The sequence below is a fragment of the Diabrotica undecimpunctata genome, chromosome 9 (genome assembly GCF_040954645.1).
Source record: "Diabrotica undecimpunctata isolate CICGRU chromosome 9, icDiaUnde3, whole genome shotgun sequence".
Taxonomy (NCBI): Eukaryota; Metazoa; Arthropoda; class Insecta; order Coleoptera; family Chrysomelidae; genus Diabrotica; species Diabrotica undecimpunctata.
In genome coordinates this window covers 38,045,310-38,070,189 of record NC_092811.1, presented here as the reverse complement: position 1 = coordinate 38,070,189, position 24,880 = coordinate 38,045,310, and the positions used below count along the sequence as shown (strand labels likewise).

At 35.1% G+C, this 24,880-nt stretch overlaps 1 protein-coding gene across 1 annotated transcript in view; it reads left to right on the top strand.

Annotated features, from left to right (window-relative positions):
* Positions 1 to 20,356, top strand: part of LOC140449868 (eukaryotic translation initiation factor 2 subunit 3, X-linked-like) — a 35,663-nt gene extending 15,307 nt beyond the window's left edge. The window contains exons 3-7 of the mRNA XM_072543252.1: positions 5,635 to 5,871; positions 14,652 to 14,869; positions 14,923 to 15,108; positions 17,941 to 18,171; positions 19,888 to 20,356. Of these exons, the coding sequence (XP_072399353.1) occupies positions 5,635 to 5,871; positions 14,652 to 14,869; positions 14,923 to 15,108; positions 17,941 to 18,171; positions 19,888 to 20,184 (1,169 nt within the window). The 3' untranslated portion in view covers positions 20,185 to 20,356. The remainder of the gene's footprint in view (positions 1 to 5,634; positions 5,872 to 14,651; positions 14,870 to 14,922; positions 15,109 to 17,940; positions 18,172 to 19,887) is intronic.
* Positions 20,357 to 24,880: the final 4,524 nt, after the last annotated feature.

The window sequence follows — 24,880 nt, the reverse complement described above, 5'->3', positions numbered from 1 at the left end:
AACTCTAAAAAATCGGAAGTCATGCGGACCACAAGGTATACCAAATGAATTATTAAAACATAGCCCACAAGTATTACGGGAATTGCTGGCGTATGTCTTCACCTTATTCTATAATGGACACGACTTACCACCGGAGTGGACAAAAGCACATATTAACAACATCTACAAAAAAGGAGATAGAAAGAATTGTTCAAACTACTAAGTGTCATAAATTCACTCTCAAGACTGTATGGAAAAATAATAAAAAACAAAATTGAAAAAGAGATGACAGATGTTGAAGAACAGAATGGCTTTCGTGCAGGCAGATCCTGTATGGACCTTATATTCTGTCTAAACCAAGTTATCGAGAAAAGATTAGCCCACAACCTTTCAACTCATATAGTCTTTATAGATCTGACAAAGGCATACGATAGTGTACCACTTTCAATGCTTTGGGTAGCAATGGAAAAACAAGGAATAAGCAAAAAAAAATATACAAGCAGTACAACAACTCTACAAAAATATGACGGCAAACATTAAAAATGGAAATAGATTAATTAGAGAAATTCCTATTAGTAAGGGCCTAAAGCAAGGCTGCTGCATAGCACCTACACTCTTCAAAATATATCTAAATGAGGCACTCTCAGTGTGGAGAAGAAAGTGCTGCAATATGGGCATCCCAATCGGAGATGATAGATTGTACACGATACACTTCGCTGACGACCAAGCCATTCTAGCTGAAGACGAGAGTGATGTAGGCTACATGCTTAGAAAACTGGAAGATGAGTATACCAAATGGGGCCTCACAATTAATATACAAAAAACTGAGTGCTTAGGTGTAGGAGAAAAACCAGAAAGCCTACAAATCGAAATGGGAACTATAACACCAACAGACAATTTCAAATACTTGGGAGTCCAAATAACATCAAAAGCAGGAAGTAGCGAAGAAATACACTCCAGGATTGGCCAAGCAAGATCAGCTACACGGACTATTATGGAATAAAAAAATAACAAAAGAAAATAAAAGAAGAATCTATAAAACAATAATAGAAAGTATTGGGCTGTACGGCGCCGAACTCTGGGAAATAAACCAAAGAAACAAATCAAAAATTAAGGCCATGGAAATGAACTACTGGAGACGATGTTGCCAGCTCACTAGACTTGATAGGGTGAGAAACGAAGATATTCGGAGAGAAATGGAAATCGATCTAGACATAATAGACAAAATCGAAGCCAAAAGACTTAACTAGTATGGACACCTTCAGAGAATGCCTGAAAATAGATGGCCAAAAAAAATAGAAGAATGTACTCCGCCAACTAGAAGAAAACGAGGTAGACCAAGACGATCCTGGAGAGACGATGTCGACGATGCAATGACCGCCAGAGATTTAACAACTGAAGATTGCTTCGACAGAAAACGCTGGAAATTAGGATGCGAGAAGCGGCGCTAGCTGTAGAAGACTCGCTTGTTATATATATATATATATATATATATATATATATATATATATATATATATATATATATATATATATATATATATATATATATATAAGATGAATTTAAAAAAACTAAATCCATGATCATGACTAAATCATCCAATTGATTTTTGAGGATACTGTAATTGACAGTGTGGATGCCTAAAAATACTTAGTAACATGGATAACATCAAATGTAGACCAAACCAAAGAAATTAAGACATGTATTAAAATAGCATGTGCATCATTCTTTAAACTTAAAAAGTTTCTTTGTTGTCGGGATATAGGGTTAGGCCTACGCCTAAGAATGCTTCGGTGTTACGTATTCACTACACTGCTTTATGGCTTGGAAGCATGGACATTAAAACAAGTGCATCTGAATAAGTTGGCAGCCTTTGAATTTTGGTGTTACAGAAGAATCGTACGAATATAATGGACTCAAAGAATATCAAACGCAGAAGTTACTAGAAGAATAGGAAATTAAGCTGAAATAATATTGACTATCAAAAGAAGAAAATTTGAGTATTTAGGCCATGTTATAACAGATTATTATGCAAGGTAAAATTCGAGGAAAGCGAAATGTGGGAAGACGAAGAATATTGTGGCTTAAGAACTTGAGGGACTGGTTTGAATGCATTAGTGCACAACTATTTAGAGCAGCAGTCAACATGGTCCGCATAGACATGATAATTTCCAACCTTCGATAGAAGATGGAACTTCAAGAAGAAGTAGTCATGCTCTAACAAGTAATGCCGCATAACCATAATCAAATCATTTCTACTTCACAAGCCGTGCTGTTAGGATTGGCAACGGCGCATAAGGATAGGCCAGTCCACTGTGGGCCGTTCGCGCCACATCTATTTAAGCAGAATTGCCACTCAGATTCTGCTATTTATGTATTCATACATACATATTTACGTGGATTTTGGATTATGTAAATAACCAATGATATATACCATATGTTCAATGCACAAAAAGGGAGATTTGTTGGAATGTAGAAATTATAGGGGTATAACTTGAACACATTATACAAAGTGTTCTCCTGTATATTGTACACCCTGTACAACTGTTTAAGTACGTACGTGGAAGAACTCTTTGGTGAATATCAAAGCCAGGTAGGTGAACAATTGGCCAGATTTTTGTGCTACGTCAAATCTTAGAAAAAACCATGGAATTTAACAATGATACATTTTATCTCTTTTTGGACTTGAAGGTTAGAGAGAAGAAAAAGTGTGATAGGTCTAAAAGAGAAGAAGATACGGATATATACAAGGTGGCAAAGAGGCATGCAAAACGTTGGTATACGAGTTGGAAACACCCGAGAGGATGAAAAGGTTATACAGCCTTGCTAAAACAAGGGACAAGTCATCAAATGACTTGACCCACGTGCGGCAAATTAAGAGTGCGGATGGAAGAGTATTAAGAACCGATGTTGAAATAATGCAAAGATGGTATGAGTACTTTAGTAAGTTGTTAAATGAAGAACACCAGAGGAGAGACAGGATGCGGGATCCCAAATGAGAATGTAATACCGGGGATAGCGAGAAATAAAGTTGTCCAGGCGTTAAATAGGACGAAGAACGGTAAGGCAGTAAGACTTGATGGAATACCTGTGGAGGTTTGGAAGGCTCTAGGAGAGGAAGGGGTTGATATTTTGTGGCAAATTATGAGTAGGATATATGAGGAAGAACGGATGCCCAACAGACGCAAGTCGTCTGCTCGTCTTTGAAAGAAAGATACTACGTAGAATAATTGGCGCAATCTGTGAGAATGCTATTTGGAGAAGGCGATATAATTTCGAATTGTACGAGAAATATAAAAAAATAGTTAATGGTAGAGATGTATGTAATATCTTTTATAAAAATGGGTAGGCTTAGATGGGCTGGATATTTGTCAAGAGCAAATGAAAATTACCCACCCAGACGAACCCTCTTAGTGGCAGCAGTAGGAAATAGGAGTTGAGGTAGACTAAGACTGAGATGGAGCGAAAATGAACATAGGGTTTAATGAAACGATTAAAGTATAGTCCTAAAAGAAAGCAGCTCTAATTATGCTAAATGAGACCAATTGCGCCGCAAATCCCGCGGCAGAATGCAGTAGGATTTGATTACCCATATTAAAGGAGGAAATCAATAAAACAAAAATACCACTATTAGTAAGTCAATAACATCGATGGATGCATCATTTATGTTTTTAAATAACATACATATAAAATCTGAGTTTGTTTATTAAGAATAAACTAAATGTAAGACCAAATACTTACCTACCATGTCGGGATAGTACTATGAGGTTTTTCCCTCATGATTTACTATGGAATCACTAATATGAGAATTTTACTATCATCATTGCTTGTCTTTCTAAGACGAATCACATGCTATGATTTTTCTGACGGATATTCTCAAGTTAAAGTTGATTTCATGTAATTGAATAAAGTATCTTACAATAAAGTCGTTCCACGAATGTGTCGTACGGTCGTAGTATCCACAGAGGTATTTTCTGTATCTAAATGTAATTCGGCTGGGAAGGTTCTTCGCCTCCATCCTCGACCTCATAGTTACTTGTCTGTGTGTTTGTACCAAGCTCCACATGAAGTTCACCGGTAGCTCTGTAGTCCTCGAAGGCCCACCAACAATTTAGAATACTTCATGGTTCGAACAGTTCGATGGTTCTTACTTGACAGTGGGATTTCACAGAGATGCCGGCCCTTCACGTTTCGACGTTTGGTAGAGCACTCACCTCACGAGGTGTATAAGAACACCATCGGAGTGGCGACTTCGACGTTGGTGCTACGCCTCGCACGTTTCCTCCCGCGGAAACAATCATATGTCTTGTAAAGACGTTGATTATTTCCGTCGAGAAGGTTTCTAACGGAATGAGGCGCGATTCTAACCGTCGGTGGTAAAGTGGAACACTGTGCCAGTTCGGCACGATCTGAGATAGGTATAAAGCACACTGTCTTTCCTATCTCAAAGATCGATGCCTACACAGACAGGGAATGTTCACTCCAAAGTTTCATTCGTGGGGTGACAAGTTTACTATTAATCTTTTCTTCACTTCGACGAAAGAATGACCAACACTAGCTACTCCGGTTCCTATACTTTTCTGTAGGCCTGAATAATATCGTAGCCACACGGTTTCGTAATTTATTCAAACAATAAAGAGCTTTTGAAATCGTCTTCGAAGTGAAGTCTTCTTAAAGAATCCTAGAAAAGGCACTCGGTCAACAAGGTCTAGCAGGGTCTAGTGGTGTAAGACGACTAGATCCCGATCGGGAGATGTGCTGCCTTTTTATACAGTTCGTGTTTGCAATTTAGCAGCGATCTTCCGCCGGGGGGGCAATAAAAAAGCAGTTAATAAGACTGTTATTGGCTGGCCAGAGTGACAATCTGCGTCGTGATTGGTCACTTCTGGCGACAAATGTAACTGAACCATATAGGCAACATCATTTTAAGTCGTCTACTTTAAAATGTATAACATATGTCTGAATTGTCAATATGAATGGGTCGGATAAAATTAAATTATTAAAAGAATTTTTCACCAAGTAACAAAAAAAAATTTGTAATTTATTAATGTTTGTATTTTGAGAACGATTTCCGAAGTGGAGATCGAAACATAAAAATAAACTTATTTTAGACTTAAATTGTGGCTTATTCTCAATAAAAATAGTAATTGCATTAAGATGCCACAAGAAAATATTATTAATTAGTACAAATTATTGTACATAGATATCTTTTCGGTAATATAGGTAAAAAATATCAGAAAAGAAATAAAAGGCATAATGGCATACGCGGATGTCATACGAGAGGACAAAAAGGATGTTTGAAACGGCAGAGATACGCAACGGCAGAACGGCAAACATTGATAGTAAAACACTATAAGACAAAGCTAGAAGTACAGAAATACGACGTAGATGCAAGATGGATAACATCAAGGACTGGGTAAGAAATAGAAGAGTAGATGATTGTTTTCTTTTTAAGGTATTTCATCCCAGGCTACCTGCACCTCAAGCCGAATTGCCGCTAGAGTTGAAGGACGATGAAGTAAAGCTAGTAATCTCTTTCCCATAATGTGCCAGACGATAAGGGGTGAAAGATCGAGAAATCTAGAAAGTGCTTAGTCTAAATGGAATTTGTTTAGGCTCAAGATTGTCTGTCTAACATGTTCTTTTTGTTCACAGGTTACGCTAACGCAAAAATCTACAAATGCGACAATCCGAAATGTCCCAGGCCCTCCTGCTTTATTTCGGGTAGTTCTTCAAAGGACGACAGTTTCCCTTGTTTACGTCCAGCATGTTCGGGTAGATTCCAATTGGTCAGACATGTCAGCTTTGTAGATTGCCCTGGTCACGACATTCTTATGGCTACCATGCTTAACGGAGCCGCTGTGATGGACGCAGCATTATTATTAATTGCAGGTAGGGTGCATCTTTTTATTTTGTTACAATATTTAGCCTTGTTGATAATATAAAGTTGTTTATATTCTGGTTTTCTATATATTTTATAATGTATAATTTTCTATATATGTAATTAGTTTATAATATGACCCTATATTTAGCGATGATAAAGCTCTTGTACATAGTTAAAAAATTTAATAAAAATTGTCCAAATGTCCAGTACTATAGTAGAGTATCTAAATTATAGGTACTAAATTCTGAGAAATGACAATTTAGTTTAAAAATAAACCCTGTTGCTAGGTTGTGATTATAGGTAATTTATCAAGTTCTATACTAATTACATATATATTAATTCTATATTAATTAATTCACATACAGTCAAATAGTCATAAAATACCGGACTTGTTAAAGTATCTCACTAAAACACGACAACGCTGACCAGTAGAAAAGAACAGTAGATAATCGGAGCCGCAAGTTAGAGAGATATTACTCAGTCTGTATTGTCACCTGACACTGGAAAAATGACAATTTTTCTTTTCATGTTGAGGAATTTGATAAAAAACAATTTTATTTTAAGCTGGAAACTTTTGATTTCTGTAAATAGCTCATTGACTAACTTTCCTTTGCCTTGTAGTGTTATTTTTAATTTATTGGGGTAAGTTGTAATGTCCACAAGAAAATCTAACTCGCTTATCCATTTAAAATTCGAAAGTTCTGAGCTGAGCCATCTTACTCCAGAAAAATAAATAATATCTTCATATTCTGCGTCTATTTTATTTAAGAAGTTCATACCGTCATTTCGAATCTAATCGATGGACTTTACTATAATATTCATAACATTTTTGAAATTTACTTTAATTCATAACTTTTGCGCAAAGTGCATGTTGCTGGATAATACAATGAAGTTGTAGAGGAGGCTGTGTAATATTTAATTACGTTGTAACGTTGTAAGTGTGCATTTACTAGCATTTAAAAGTCAAAAGAACAAGATCAAATTAACAATAATTATAGTGAAAATAAAGTTAACATTTATTTATTTTTTTAAGTAACTTTAACCCTTTCGCACTGAAATATTAGAGAAAAAATTTTTTTTTGGTGGAATTTTAGTTAAATAGGTATAAATAAATGGGATTATACAAAAAAAAAACAAAAAAAATCCCCCACCAGATGTAAAAATTTTGTTGTACACGTTTGTGTACATTAGTACCAAACAGTAGTTGGGCTAAATGGTAAAAATGTGTATTTTTTATGTAAAAGCTTTAAAAATAAACCGAAACAACTAATAATTATTTGTTTTATATTTATTTAGCTTATATTTAAGATTAAAATACATGAAAATTTATGAATCGCAAACAAAATCTAACACAAATACAAAGTCATTTCGAGTGGAAGGTCAAAAAGCAGTTCCTCTCCTTTCCTAGACACAAATAAACATTACACTTGCGGCACCGGAAATGTGAACGCCCTTTACAGTTGTTTTGTTTGCAGCGCCCAATCCCTTTCTCACCACTGTGAATAGGCAAATGATTTACATTATCTAATCGAACTGTGTCAATGGGACGAGTTTCAAATCTACACCTTTTAGTGTTGTTTGAATTAGTTTCTAAAGTTACGTCTTGTAAACTTGGTCGACCCCTTTTCTTGTCTTTACCACACACTGTACCAGCAAGTATCAAGGAATTTCCAACATCCATTCGAAAATGTAAAAGATCGAGAATTTTCTTGCTGTCAACACCTAGTCTTTTACAGTTTTCTTTGTACTCCAACCAACTGTTGCAGATTGCCATATCTATTATAAGGGTCCATTTCTTCGATCTGATAAATATGCGATATAAGCCTAATAAAAAATCCATTTTATCTACACCGCCCATAGAAGAATTATAACGCTTGATTACCTCTGGTCTTTCAACATCTACAAATGTTTTTTTTAATTTGTCCCATCTTTTAACGATATCTTTATCTCCAATACCAACAAAGTTAGATGCCATATTGACTATTCTGTTATCAAACCATTTGACTAAAATAACGTCACCGTCTTTACTACAGAGCTGTTCCATATAACCCCTGGGTTTCTTGGAAAATTCTTTTTCGCTGAGAAAAGGTGGTTTTCCAAATCTATTCAGTCTGGCAGTTCCGGCACCATAAATGTTATTCTGTTTTAGATACTGCAATAACGCATAGGATGAAAAAAAGTTGTCAAAGTATAATTGTGTATAAAGTGTTTGAATTCTTTTACTAAGATGAATTACAACTGCTGCACCATGTCCAAATTTGTGTTGTAAAGTTTGGTCAATTTCGGTCTTTTTTCCCTGATACAAAATAAAATCATATGCCAGTCCACTTTCTCCACACAGTAGAAACAGTTTTATTCACCATGGATTAGGCTTACTTTTTATATATTGTTTCACCGATAATTTTCCCTTGAAGGGACATATCTGTTCGTCGACACATAACTTCTCCTCATGTTCTAATTCTGGACATCTTTTCAAAACGGCATCATGAAATTGGTCGAACTTTATAAAAAACATCTGTATTATCTGGATCTTTTTCTAAGTTATTTACTATGTGTAAATATGTTCTGAGTTTATAGAATCTGTTTCTGGACATACTGTTTATAAAAGTGCTCATACCTATAGCATTATCCCAATATAAATCTATTCTAGGCAGTTTCAAACATCCCATTATGATGTGTAAACCTATAAGGATCTCAATTTCTTTTGAATTCGTGTGTGCAAAATTAAAATCGTTACATTGCTGGGCATACAGATTTGTTTTCTCTGCAACATTTTCGAATAAAGCTGCCGGGATATATCTTGAGAAATATTCAATAGGCAACTTAACTTCTGTATCGCTATGTTCATCTTGAGGTTTGGTCCAATTTTGCATTGCTAGTGGGGCAGTTTGTCTTTCTGTCCATTGAATTTGGTTTTTAGTCGTTAAATACGCAAAAGTATTTTCATCATTTCTGTTGATAGCATCTTCTCCTATTACACCTACGTCGTCGAATATTTCATCTTCTCGAAGCTCATCTTCATTATTGTCATCTTGTGGATCCACTGCAGCAACTACGTCTTCAATGCGGCTTTCCACATTTTCTGCTTCTAATAGATCTTCATCATCAGCTTCACCTTCGGACAAATCGGAGAGATCCGAAAAGTCCGTTGTCTAATTTCTGCATCAAATTTTTCACATATTTGTCAACTCTCACGTCTCGCAAAAAAATCGATGCTTTTGAGTTTCTTAAGCCTGCAAAGAAAAATTTTGTTGTAACTTTTGCCTGTAATCAACACACATTTGACTCGAATCCAAAATAGCCTCTGAATATAGTTGGGCACGATTGTGTGCACAAACAACTAACTGAAGTTTACCTTCCAGTACAATTGTACACGATCGTGTACATAATGTTTTATACAGTTTTTTCAAAAACCGTTACCACATAACGATGAGATTACTATCAAGAAATATTCCGTAAACATTCATAAAACCATGCAGTATAATAAAACAGCAACAACGTAACTGTATAAAAATAAAAAAATATATAAATGAAAGGTACTCACCTGACCCACAACTTTTGTTGGTCGCCATATTGGTTGGTAATGATTATTTAAACCGATTTTTCATAGATGGAGCCAGTGGCTTCAAATTATATTAAAAGAAGTGTAGCTGATCATGTACAAATGGTTTTTGCGGAATACATATAGAAGTTCTCTTATTTCTTAAGGTTTGAAATCCATATACACGATTGTGTACACCAGTAGCGAAAGGGTTAATTAAAAATTTATAAATCGGCATTTTGTAAGGTTTTCGTAAAAAGATTTTGCTTCTCCTGCTAAATATGGTAGCATGGCTTGGATATCTTTATTTTTTTTCGGTAGACAATGGCGCAAGGGTTTCCTTCATCTCGGTTTCCAACTCCTCAAAACTCGCCTTAGTGATTCCAGGTTTGATCACTGAAGTTTTAAACCATGGAGCAAAATCCCCGTAACTTTTCTTTATATAAACTTCACCAAAGTTTTCAAATGTTACTTGAATCATAGTAGCCGAAGATATCTGCAAGTTTTTAGTGTTTATTATGGATTTAGCTTGATTCATCCAATCAAAAAAAGTTGTAGTATTCGCTACTAAGAACGGATTTTTCTTTCCAGCGTAAGCAATAATTTCAATGAGGTCTTTTGGTATAAGCGGCTTGGCATGTTTTTTTGCTTTCTCTATAATCGCAATCATACGCGAGAAATGTATGTCCTTTCACAGGAAATTTATGAGTAATTTATGAAAAAGAACCTTTTGCAATCAAAACGACATACATAACAAGTAAAGCATGGTTCTTATTTTGGCCACCACAATTATCTGACCAGAGAATTAGCTTTTGCTTATCTGTAGTGAATCTGGTAAAAAACCTGTACAGATAAGAAGCTATATCGTTAGACCCCCTTTGCCCGACAGTTTCATTCCAGAAGAGCATGATGCATGATGTTCAAATTGAACCTTTCGAATATCTGAGTTGTTTTCTCTGGATTCTATACAATCTTTACTCATTTGTTATCTTGCCTGTGGTGAATTTCTAGTTTTTGCTTAGTATCAGTTTATATTTCTTCTGTTAGACCTGTGTCTATTTTGACTTGTTGGGCATAATATGTCACGTTGGGCGAGTCACATGTTGGGCATAATATGTCAACTAGTGGGGGCTTAAATGAAAGATTAAATCTGTCAAAAATATATCATTAAACCACTGTCTAGATACTGGTGGCTCGGTAGAATCAGCAAAGTACTTTTCCAAAAATTTTTGTACAACTTTAACTTAACTTGAACTACATTAAGCTCTGTCATTTTTTCGATAGGCTTTCGATTTGGAGCGTCATTTCTACCGTAGTGACTTTCTTGTGCTGGAATTGACGATATAAAATATAATTAATGATCTTTTCTTTCCAATCAGACTCCCGTCTTTGTCTTTTACCACCCCGTTTATCTTTCATACTTTCGTCATCACAACCAATTTTCTCGGACAGAATCTGCACACGTCGTCTACTGACACCAAAAGTCTCACAAAACGTCTTTTTGCAAACCTGAAACAAGTGAATTAACTTCTGCGTACAGAACACAGTTTATTAACTAAAGCTTCAAAAGAAAGATACTGAATTTTACATACCTGGACTTCAGGCATGCCCCGAATTATGAGTATATATTTGTATGTCTGCTGTCACCGGCTTTGGGCTGTATCATCGTAACTACCATGTCTGCTTCTTTTTACTAAATAGACCCGATTGAGGTTTTTAAATATATTTGTTGTTCGTTATAATTCCTCATATCCCAAAAGTCACGGAACAAGCTTTTTACGGCAATCTAATGTTATACACATACACGAGAACTGGCATTTGCAGGACACATTACACAAAAATAAGAACTAAAAAATGTTAACCCTATTGACCAAATAAATTGTATTTGCTTACAGTATTAATAAATAAAAAACACTTTAAGCAAAAAAATATAGCAAAAACCAAATATATTATTTAGTATATTATTTATATAACCCAAACCGATTATTAGTGTTTTTTAAATGGTACTTTAACTTTAAGTTTTGGTAGATGAGGCTGAATTAGTTCAAAGGCCAAATCTTTTACAAATTTAAAACGTGGAAGTAATTTATTATCTTTGTAACAAAGATAAAGGATGTAACTGTTGACTGAACTTATATTTATAAGTGTATAAAATACGGCTAAGGGCCAACGCCTTGTCCGGCGGTTTACACTGTAATTGGCATACTTCATGTCTAAAACATCAACTCCCGATTTTGTACTGTTATAGTATCGAATTATTTCTGGTTTTCCTAATTCATTGTCTTTGCTGCGATGCATAGAGAATAATAAAAGAACAGCTCTATTTTTTTCGGTACATATGATATCAAGGTTATGTCATTGGAGAAACCATGGAGTGTTGTACCAATTTCCCTACTTTTATTAGCCTGGTATTCCAAAGGAACTTCTCGTTTATTTTTTTTACTGTACCCACATACGTGAGGTGGCGTTTTTGCAACTCTGTGACTAACTCTATTGAAGAAAAATAGTTGTCAGCAGTAATATTTCGGTTAGAGCCCTCTATTGATTTGGATAGTCGAATGACAGATTGAACAGGCTTGGAAAGCTTCAGTTCTTCTTCTGAAAGTCCAACACCATCCGAATCTTTCCCTGAGTATATATATCCATTATAGATATACGAGCTCTTATCATCTGTCATGCACATTACTTTTATGCCGCATTAGGCAGGTTTACTGGGCATGTCAATTCGAAAACCACAGTGACCTCTAAATGGAAGTAGCATCTCATACACAGTTACACAATCTGACAACGTGTATATCCTCTGGCAATTAGTCACAAAATGATTAAACATATTTGAAATAGCCGCTGTTTTATCAGTTTTCTTCCGCTCTTCGCGATCCATGCTATTGTCAAATCTAAGACACGACAAAAGTATTTCAAATATTTTCAAAGACATCGTCATTCTGAATATTGGTCGACCCAAAACATCTTTAGAAAACAGTTTAAGCCTATGTTCATGAGAAGATTTTATAATTGAAGATAGCATAAAAAGCCCAAGCAAAGCCTTCAACTCAGCTATATTTGTGCTTCTGTAGTTTGATGTACATATTAGTCGAATCAGATAACTTTTCTCTCATTATAATAATTTTTTGGTTTGTCCATGTTACAATTTGTACAAACATTTCATCAGTAATCAACAACTTCCAAATATCTGATTTAGAAGGGCTATTTCCCAGAGTCTTGCTTACCGCTGTTAGGCCTCGTAATTCTCTGACAATGTTATGTGTTCGTGTCCTTGTATTTCTCGGAGGCTCCGTTCCCTGCCACTGAAAACCATTTTTTCCTTTGAATATGTTCACATCTCCTTCTACTTGTAAAAAGTTGGTTCTGGATTGTAAATCATTCGACGGTTCATCTAATTCCAAAAGTTCGTGATCTGAATTCGATTCTTCGCTGCTAGAGGATTCACTTTGCCGAATTGCATAGTCGGGATCTTTATCCGAATCATCTATAACATCGCTCATGTCCTCGTCACTCCCTTGCTCTGATAAATATAAATCTTGATCGTCGGCAAGTAGTAATCTTTGTATATTCTTTTCAAAATCTGGGTCAGCCAGATTTACTTTTTTATTACGGCCAGTTCAGCTAGGTCCTGCTCTATCCATTATTACTACAAAATTAAAAATTTTTAGAGTAATTATGTTTATTATACAAAAAATATGAAATACCTTATTGTTTATCAGTACACAATCCGTAACAAGTGGCCTCCTAGATCTATCATAAAAACACTGCAATTTGAAACACATGGCTTACTAGACCTACACGTTTTGAAAACTACTGTTACTACGACGTAAACACTAAAGCGATCGCTACGATACTGCAGAACTATGCTTGTTCTATACTATTAAGAAGGTGTTTAAAGGGACAGTGCATGCAGCCTACACTGTTGCCGCCATTAGCAGACTATCCTTTCGCTGTGGTCCGTTAGACCAATGTTTCGGGTTAAGGGTTAATATCACAAAAAAAATATTTTATCATAACTTACCTCCTTACTTTTTTCACCTACTTCTTTATTTCTTGTATTTAAGTCCTCTGTTTATACTGCTTTTTCTAATAGTTTTATCCATTTTAATGTACTTAAAACACGTTTGTTTGACGCTACAGTCACACACTTAAGTACTTCGTCCACACACTTAAGTACTCCTTAAAAGGAAATAATTCAAAACAAGCTGAATATGTTATAAGAGAAATAAAAATCTAAGGTATAATTGTAAAATTAGATATATAGGAAATATTTCTTTGTAAAATTAGAGCAGGACTATGATTGTATAGCAAACGAGAAGAAAGCAAGGGTCACTCCTTTAGAGCTTCCGAATAAAAAATACAAAATAATCCCATAAAGGTAAGATGGCGAATGGACAGAGACTCCGAAGCCAATAATGCACAATCACACACACACACAAGTACTTCGTCTGTCATTTTGCGTAGACTGATTGTAGCAACTATGGTTGCAACTGATAAGGCACTTACAACGTTATGACTTTTTCTTTCTCAGTGGGGGGAGCATCTCATAACTTTGGCTTTAAGAGTGCAAGTAAAGTTTGGCACATACAACGGTTTAATCATATAAAACATATTTCAGCTCGAGTGGCACTTACAACGTTATGGTTTGGCACTCATCATTTTATACCTGATTTTTATCTTGTGACAAATTATTGTCGCTCAGTTATTGGTGGTGATACTGCAATCTGGGTAAAAAACTCTTTGTCTTGTAATGTAATAAGCATTGACAAATATTTTACTGATAAGTATTTTGAAATAAATACTATTTAAGCTGAAGCCTATTTAAATAAAACGTCAGTATGTATGTTAAATTGCTATAGATATCCTTCTGGTAATGTAATAGTTTCTTTGAATCCTTAGAGGCGGTTTTGGAGAAGATAGTCAAATAACATATTTAATTATCTAACATATATGAAACGAATTGTGTCTACAATAAACTTGTAGAAATATTTTTACTGTATCAGTTTAGTGATAATGTCTTTTGACCAAATATAGTGGCAAATATCGATCATATTTCTTCAAATTTTACTTTTTAAATTTCTACATGTCGTGTACTTGATAATGTTGTTACATTACAACTCAACAACAAAAATGGTTTTTTATCCGTTTACCCAGGAAAATTACATGAATTGCTAATTAAAAAACTGAAAAATAAAGTGTAATTATGTCGAGTTCCATAATTTAAAACTCTATTTTTGTTGACAGGAAACGAATCATGTCCTCAACCTCAAACTAGCGAACATTTGGCTGCTATCGAGATCATGAAGTTGAAACACATCCTTATTCTTCAAAATAAGATAGATTTGGTGAAGGAAGGGCAAGCCAAGGAACAACATGAACAGATCGTTAAATTTGTCCAAGGAACTGTAGCCGAAGGAGCCCCTATAATTCCCATATCTGCCCAATTGAAATATAACATCGAGGTAAAACTTGTAGACTTCGATCTGATAATTTGGTTAACAATTGTATCTTTCAGGTTTTGTGCGAATATATCACTAAGAAAATTCCAATACCGATGAGAGATTTTACTTCCGAACCAAGGTTGATCGTGATCAGATCTTTTGATGTTAATAAACCAGGTTGTGAAGTTAATGATTTAAAAGGAGGTGTAGCTGGTGGCAGTATTTTAAGAGGGGTGTTGAAGGTGGGACAGGAAATTGAAGTAAGTATCAAATACAGAATACATATACAGTGGCCTCGGTAGTTACGTCATCTCCGTCGTAACGTCAATTTTTAATAGGTCAGGCCAAAAACTATTCGATAACATTATTAAAAAGCCGGTTTTATCAACTAAAAATAAAGTCCTCGTCTACAGCGTCATAAAATTTTACAGTAGGTTGTCGTTTTTTATTTTATGAAGAATAAAGTGCAATGCGTTTCCGGCTATGCGGCATTGTTCCTTCCAAGAATTTGAGAAAAACCCGGTTATCCCTTCTCTGTACAGTTATGTGACCTTGGCAGTTCTATGATTTGTCATTTATCAGTGCCATCCTAACAGTCAAATTTTCTGTTTCAGAAAAGTCAGTTTAAGAAATTTTCGCTACCGTGAAATTGTGTTCGGCTCGTTTGGTTTTTAGATTTTAATTTAGTAATTAACTTTTTATTTTTTAATATGGCAAGTTATAGTACTAAAAGGAAGGCTTTGACTATTGAAAAATAAAGTGCTTGTTATAAGAGCATTTGAAAGTGGTCGAAAAGTTGCTGATGTGTGTCGGCAATTTGGACTTGTTAATTCGACTGTCGACTCAATCCTAAAAAACACGGACAACGTTTTAAAGGCCTTTAATGAAGAGGGAGAAAATGTTCAACTCTAGTTCTAGATTCAGCTCTATTCAAATGGTTCAAGCAGTGTCGCAGTTCTAATATTCCTGTGTCCAGGCCACTTTAAAGGAGAAAGCTACAGAGTTCGGAAAACTGTTTGGTGAAGATTTCACATGCTTTAACGACTGACTAGATCGGTTTAAAGCCCGGCACTTAATTTCCTTCGCGAAAATTGTTGGAGAGGCAAAATGTGTGGACGATAACGTGACAGGTGATTGATTACAAAACACATGGCCACAGCATATCAACCATACAAGGATGAAGATATCTTCAATGCCGATGAAACTAGTATCTTTTACAAATTAATACCAGACAAAACTTTATATTTTAAAAATCAAAAACGCGTCGGTGGAAAGCTTTCAAAACAAAGAGTCACGGCTTTTGTTTGTGCAAACATGACAGGTACAGAGAAAAGAAAGCTTTTGGTTATTGGAAAAAGTTTACGATCTAGATGTTTCAAAAACATAAAAACACTGCCTGTAAACTACACAACTGTGTGAATAGCGTGGATGACCTCTGCTATTTTTGAAGAAGAATAAGAAGAATTGAGAAAGTGGGACAAGGAGCTCTCTTCAAAAAGAAAAGAAAAATTCTTCTCTTGGTTGACAACTGTGCAATCTCAAGCTTAATTTAACCAATATCAACCTAGTTTTCTTATCAGCTAACTGCACGAGTGTCTTGCAGCATATGGACCAAGGAGTCATAAGAAGTTTAAAGTACCAATATCGGAAACAGCTTTTGAAAATTTGTTTTTAGACAATGCGTGGAGTGCGGTTACGTCAGTGACAATTTGTAAGTGCTTATGTCAAGCTAAATTGACTATACAGCGTTCCACGTTAAGAAAATAACATTGCTGAGATAGGGCCATGTATTTCTTATGGACGATAGATGCGCAGCGGTGCCACGATGAACGCAAGCACGATTCATGGTTGTATAATTTGTATTTTCGTTTTCACAGACATGAATTAAATTAACGTTTTTTAACGTAATTGACCAAAAGTGCCCATTCGAAACAAGAGATGAAAAGTAGGGAAAATGATTTTAATTAACTAAATAGTATTTACAGAAGATAATTTTATTTTATCTTATTTTAATTATAGTAACGACAGTTTATTTGTTTTTCGGTAAGAATATCATATACCATGAATCATAGAAATCAGTAGAAAATATTGCTTAGTTAAATCGTGCACTTTGCCGGCTATTAAAGATTTAAAAGCAAATAAACGGACCGCTTGGAATGCATATATCGAATTACTAATTGCAACTTAAAATAATACGGTGTGCGTATGTCAGCGATTTTATGTCGTTCTCTGAGACTACATAATGATAATAAGGCTTTGTGGTTCTTCAGTTGTTATTCTGACTTTACAGTTAAATGTTAATTGAAAATGGAAATTCGAAAAATATATCGACAATCTAGTAAACCGCATTCCTGAGAGTTTTGGCAACACTGATCTCCATAAGCCTATTGATATTTTCTTAACGTGAAACGCTCTATAGTTTCTCCCATTGTTCAGGATGTTGACGAAGATGACGAAATACCTTTGTCAGAATGGATACAAAAATTTAATGTAAGCCAGAGAGAGTTTTGAACTGATCTTGACTCCTACATTTCAGTAGACGATTAGGTAAAAAAGATTTCAAGTTTTAAGCGATAAAGAAATTGTGGAGCAAGTGCAAAATGTGGGAATGCATGTTGATGAATATAATGAAGAAGAAGATTGCGCTGATTGTCCTACAATCCAAGAAGCAATGAGGCTGAGACCATATCCAGTTTTACCATTCCAGGGAGTCATCCACAACTACCAAAGAAACAACTCAGACTATTAAGGACACTACAGAAAAACTTTATTTTTCGGAAAAAAATGAAATTTTACGTCACCCTGATATAGCGTCATTTTTGACTGAACCCTTCAATGACGCTATAACCAAGTTACAGGGAGAATTATCCCTCTAAGAGGGAGTGTGAGCCGTATGGCTAAATCTGGATAGTAATGATCATATTGATCTAGTTTATAAAATAATAGGTTTTAATTAATATTAAAAAAAGCTTCTACAGAGTCGGGGATAATCGGGAGTTGACTATATTAGTATTACATGGCTTTATAAATATTTGACGATTGTCGCATATTTGATTAATATTTGGCGTTTGTTTATTTTTTTTTTTTTTTAGGTAAGACCTGGACTAGTTAGCAAGGACTCGGAAGGAAAGCTGGCCTGCCGACCAATATTCTCTAGAATAGTATCTCTATATACCGAACAAAACGAACTGCAATTCGCAGTTCCAGGAGGACTCATTGGTGTTGGTACCAAAATCGAACCAACCCTTTGCAGAGCCGATCGACTTGTAGGTCAAGTTTTGGGAGCAGTTGGTGCTCTACCTAGTATCTTTACAGAACTTGAGGTAGGTACAAATATTATGTAGACTTAAATTTTTCTGTTTGGTAGAGACACGGACAAACATTTTATTTTAAATCTTCTTCTTTTTATGTAGACATGACTATCTGTTTTTCAATGTGTTTTCATCACTGCTGTTTCCAACATTATTTTTATCCTCTCTGTGGCAGGTCGTGTTTCTGCCACGTATGTCATTATTGGTTTGATGAGTGATTTGTAAATTATGCCTTTCATTTCTTTCCCGATATTTTTATTTCTCCAAATTGTTTCATTCAGGCAACCTGCGGCTCTGTGTGCTCTATTCACTTGATTTCCGTAGCTAGATAATGTGATGCCTAGATATCTAAACTCCCCCATGACTCGTTCTATTATCTGACCTCCAGCTCCAATTTACATCTTAGTAAATTTGCTTTTAAAACCATGCATTTTGTCTTTTGTGGGAAATTAACATGATAAATTTTCTGGCGGCTATATTAAATGGCTGCAGCATGTGTTGTAAATCATCTTCACTTTGAGAGAGTAGTATTGCGTCGTATATTTTAAGTTGTTTTTTTCCCATTTGGTATTCTTTTTTAGTTCTTACTTTTTTTATTATTTCATTAAGGTTGAACAATAAAGGATTCAGGGAATCTCCCTGTCTTATCCCATTGCCAGCTTCAATAGGGTCAGTTAATTCTTCTTCTACTTTTACTTTTATTGTGTTGTTTTGGCAGATATTTTCGATCGTTTTGATTATTCCTAAAGGTATCTCTCTTGTGTACAATAAGTATATAACGTCCTTTAATTTGGCCCTGCCAAATGCCTTCTTAACGTCCACGAAACATTGATATGCCGGTGTGTTGTATTCTAATGATTTCTTTGCACTTGCCCCATTATAAATATAGCGTCGGTGCATGATCTTCCAGACCTAAAACCTTGTTGGCTGTTGTAAAGTGCCTACTTTTTCTATTGGCGATGTCAAACGATAGAGGCGACACGGTGCGGTAAAAAATCGAATTAAAGTAATAAAGTAACGTATAGTAAAGTAATATGCAAACAATACTGTTCTGTACCGCAATGCAGTAATTCTCATTCGGAAGTAATAAGTACATACTTTTTCGCCTAGATAAAAATTAACAATGCCGTGGTACTCGTGAATTAAAAATTAGGCAGACTGATAACAAGATGATGCTTGAGAATAGACATAACTATCACTGTTAGATTCATCAGGTTCTTCTATTTTTTTTATTTTTTCTCGAGGAATTTTAATATCAGCTTTTTGGAATACTTTTGGACTGATATATTGATCCACATTTTGTTCAATTGTGTTCACACTAGCATCAAAAATGCCGGGGTTTTTCTATAAAAGTCTATGTGTGCATATTATATTTAATATCAAAAGCTTGTTTCATATCAACAAATAACATTTGTAAAGATTTCATAGATAACACCATTCCTTTTTGAAAAATTTGCAAAGTAATTTTAAGAGCAAAATACTCAAAAGACACGAAATATTCAAAATTAGAGCTGCAATCATGGAACGCGTTTTCCGACTTGATGACGCGCTGATGTAGCCTCTTAATAATATAGGTACTCTTACTATCAGAACAAGTAGATAAAGTTTGAACATCTTTAAAAATTAAAATACAATGTTATCTTCGCATCTGCATCGCTTATTGAAATTATCTTACTCAAATCTTATTGGGCGATATTTTAACGTTTTATTCATAAAATATTGTTTTAGGTAAGTTACTATCTATTGAAACGTTTGCTGGGAGTTCGTACAGAAGGCGACAAGAAAGGAGCCAAAGTCCAGAGATTGACCCGAAGCGAAGTGCTCCTTGTGAACATTGGATCCCTCAGCACAGGAGGACGAGTTGTAGCCACTAAGGCCGATTTGTGCAAGATCGCTTTAACAAATCCAGTATGTACGGAGATCGGTGAAAAGATTGCACTCAGTAGACGTGTTGAAAAACATTGGCGTCTCATCGGATGGGGTCAGATCCGCGGAGGGGAAACAATCGAGCCTACCACAAGCTAGGCTTTTCATACTCGTACCGGTCTTTTCAGGACACTTTAAGCCAATTTTTGTTTTCTATTTAATATCGTTTTATTAAAGAAGTGTTTACGTTTTGTTTATATCTTTTAGGTTGATTTTTATTACTGCTATAGTGTACTGAATATCCGATTCAAATATAATGACTAGAAAACTACTGTTTTTTCCTTGCATTACTTTTCAGAAATGCTCAAATGTTGTATATGTCCCATTATATTTAATTTGATTGGGGGGCAGCAGCTAACCATCTAATTAATTATTTTTATTTATTTATAAAGCTTGCGCGAGAGAGAGAAATATTATTGATACTAATTACCAAAAGGTCATCGACCTAAGTCTTTCAGCCAATTTACATAATTAATATGGATACATTAAATTATTTTTTAAAACTAAATTTAATACTTAAATTAATTTAATATTTAAAAAAAAGTGGTAAATACAATATTGTACTATTAGGTATAACCATGTAAGGAAAGACCTTTAAAGAAAGTTGTTTATTGTCTTGATATGTACAGGATTTCTTCAAATAGAGATATCTCTCTGGATAAATAACGGCAACATGGCAGCACTTAAAGGAGTCAAGAAAGAATTCATAAAAGTGATGTAATTAAGACAATAATTGAGAAAATAGTGCCTTTGGACATAAAATCAAGTGATAAAGTGGTAAAGTATGTGGAAAGTGATAAAAGTATCAAGTTCCTTGACGCAACTACTGAAATACGTAATTCTGTAACTGGCATGACGAAGCGGTAACGTTAAAATATTATCACAACATCGCAAACATTCAATTAGACGCTTCAAAAGGTATTATCAGAGAGCTTGAACGAACGATTAGTAATCGGAATTGTATTATAAATTTGCTCCAAAACCCAACAAATTTGGAGGTTAAACATATGCCAAATACAAACAAACAAAGCTGTGTTGCCGGTCATCCTCCAATTTCCAGAAAGAAAATCAATACAAGAGCTACGTGAAAATGTAACAATTACAAATCAGCAATTCCCAAGCGCATTAACGTAGACACAATAAATTTTGAAAATTATTGATATCCACAGTCTTGGGTCAAAATGTCAACCAAACTCGGTCGAATGTAAAAGTTATGGGTAATAACAGCAATAGTGAGGAGCTAGCGTCAAAAGACAAGGTGTGGATTTATGCTACAAAGTATAAACCATCTTATAATAGAGAAAAATTGGAAACATACCTACAAACAAAGTTCCCCGGACATGAGTTCTCGTGCACTGAACAAGGTAAATGGATCCAGTTTCTTCAGAATTACGGCAGATGCAGAATTGAAGGATATTCTTTTTCAACCACAGAATCTTCTTCTTCAAGTGCCATCTCCGCGGCGGAGGTCGGCAATCATCATAGCTATTCGAACTTTTGAGACGGCTGCTCTGAAAAGTTCATTTGATGTACATCCGTACCACTCTCTCAGGTTGCGCAGCCATGACATTCTACGCCTCCCTATGCTTCTCTTTCCTTGGATCTTTCCCTGCATGATCAGTTGGAGCAAGGTGTATTTCTCTCCACGTGTAATATGTCCGAGATATTCCAATTTTTTGTTTTTATTGAATTTAAAATTTCCATTTCTTTGTTCATTCTTCTCAGAACCTCTTTGTTTGTGACGTGTTCTGTCCATGATATTTTCAGAATTCTTCTGTACACCCACAGCTCAAATGATTCCAGTTTTTTCATTGATGTAGTATTCAAGGTCCAAGATTCCATTCCATAAAATAAGGTCGAAAAAACATAGCACCTCGCCAACCTAACTCTTAGTTCCAGTTTTAAATCTCTGGTACATAGAACTCTTCTCATTTTGTTGAAATTTGCTCTAGCCTTTTCTATTCTTATTTTTATCTCCTGATTGTAATCATTTGTGGAGTTAATCATTGTTCCCAGGTATGCATATTTGTCCACTTGTTCGACGTTGGTTTCGTTTATTAGAAGACTCTCGTTATTTCTTTGAGTTTTCGATATTCTCATTTCGTCTTCTTGACATTCATTGTTAGACCATACTCTTTTCCATACTCTGCTATTCTGGTCACCAGTCTCTGAAGATCTTCAATGTTTTCGGCTAAAATCACAGTGTCGTCCGCATATCTAATGTTGTTAATGGGAACTCCATTTACCTTTATTCCAGCTGTTTCACCCTCAAGAGCTTTTTTTAGGACCTCTTCGGAGTAGGCGTTGAAAAGAATTGGCGACAATACGCATCCCTGTCTTACTCCACATCTAATTTCAATTTCTTCTGACAGCTGTTCGTTAACACGTACTTTTGCTCGCTGTTTATAGTATAAATTTGATATGATCCTGAGGTCGTTGTAGTCAATCTTCTTTGATTTCAGGACATTCATTAAATGTTCATGTCGTACTTTATCGAATGCTTTATTATAGTCAATAAAACATGCGTATATATCTTGATTGACGTCCAGGCATCTTTGTATTAGTATATTAAGTGAAAAAAGAGCTTCACGTGTTCCTAGGCCTTTGCGGAAACCAAATTGTGTATTATTAACGTCTATGTCCAGTTTGTGGTATATTCGGTTATGGATGACTTTAAGTAGTAACTTTAGCGTATGAGACATTAAGCTAATGGTGCGGTAATCGCTGCATTCTCTTGCGTTTTTCTTTTTAGGGAGACAAATAAAAATAGATGTCAACCACTCTTTGGGTAATACGCCTGAACTATAAATTTGGTTCAAAAGTGTCACTAAAACATCAGTGTGCTTCTCATCTAGAATTTTTAGGATTTCTATAGGAAGCATATCAGGTCCAGGGCTTTTCCCGCTCTTCATTGTTTTTAATGCGTGCAATATTTCTTCTTTTGTAATATATGGACCTATTTCTTCTGACGTAAGTTCTATGTGCTCCAGATCTCCTCTTTCATCATCGAACAATTCATCGATATATTCTGACCATCTTTGTATTTTCTCGTCCATATGTGTTATAGCAGTACCGTGTCTATCCAGAATTGCACAAGTGGGATTATGTTTTCTTAGTCTTGCCAGTTCTTTTACTTTCTTGTGTAGGTTAAACAGATCATATTTATTTTGAAGGTCTTCGATCTCTTTGCATTGCTCTTCAAAGTATTTTTCTTTTGCCTGCTTTATCGTCTTTCTAATCTCGTGGTTTATCTCTCTGTATTTATTGTTATCCTTGTTTTTAAATTGTCTCCGTTGTTCCATCATATTGAGTATCTCTTCATTCATCCATTCATCTTTTCTCCTTGAGGAAGTCTTTAATATTTCTTTACAGGGTTCCAGTAGACAATCTTTTAGTCGATTCCAGTACTCGTCAATATCGTTGGTGTTTGTGTTCAATTTGTTGCAGTTCACATGCAGTTCATGTTGGAGGCATTCTTTTACTTTAGGTTCTTTAAGTTTTCTTGTGTCTATTGTAGGGATTCTTTGATGTCTTTTAATATTTTTAAGGGTGAGTGTAATTTTGGCTATAAGTGGATTGTGATCTGAGGCCACGTCTGATCCAGGATATGCTTTCACGGCTTTAACAGCATTACGGTATCTTTCATTGATCATAATGTAGTCTATCTGGTTCCTGACTACTTTCTCCGATGTATCTGCGGGCGATCGCCATGTATACAGTCGTCTGTTTGGTAACATAAAAAATGTGTTTGTAATAATAAAGTTCTGCTCTTGACAGAATTGTAACAGACGGTCTCCTCTCTCGTTTCGATTTCCCAGACCATAGTTTCCTATACACTTTCCGCTTTGTCCCTTTCCAATCTTTGCATTGAGATCACCTAGGACTATGGTGATTTCTCTTGTTTTCGTTATTCTAAGTGCCTCTTCGATATCTCGATAAAATAATTCTAAACTACAGAATAGAGATGAGTAAATATTTTTTCACAGAAAACATTTCGTCGATAAATCTCCTAGGCAAACCAGATACATTAACCGAAGAATACAAGTGAAAGTATTATTTCGAATAGCTCTGTACAATTTTATATTAAACAAAAATCATTAGCAAACTCTGACCTTTATATGGAATTGGAAATTATCGTCCCATCTTAATAATTTCCATTTTCGGCAACATTTTTGAGATTATTCTAAATGTTCGTTTGATAGAATATTTAGCAAAACACTTCACTGTAATCAATATGGCTTAAAAAAAGTCTAGCACTACACTGGCTATACAGAAAATTGTGAGATGTATTATTGTTGATGGCTTGGAGGAAGGTCATTTTGTGTCTTTGACATTATGTGACTTATCCAAAGCTTTTGACTCTGTTTCGCATGAATTACTGTGGGAAAAAATGCATAAATACGGTATTAGGGAAACACTTTAATCTATTTAGATCATACCTAACGAATACAAAATAGGCAGTTTTTCTTAATAACAGCTATTTTGAGTTTGACTCTGTAGAATATGGGACTCCTGCTGTCACCCACTATGTAGCTTCTTCAAATTATTTTTTTTTAAACTGTTTGTCCTTTGTCTAGTGTTGTGTAAATGTAATATTTAATGTTTATGACATTCTTGAAAGTGCTGGATAGCCTACAATTTTGACGAAATGCCCCTGAAGATACCCTGAGAGCGAAAGTACCTGTGCAAGATTTGATAAAAAACTGTGCTCGATATATGTATTTTCTTTGATTAAAGATTTGGATTCAGTGCCAAAAAATACTCTAGAAAAACACTTTTGTTCTTAGACATCAAA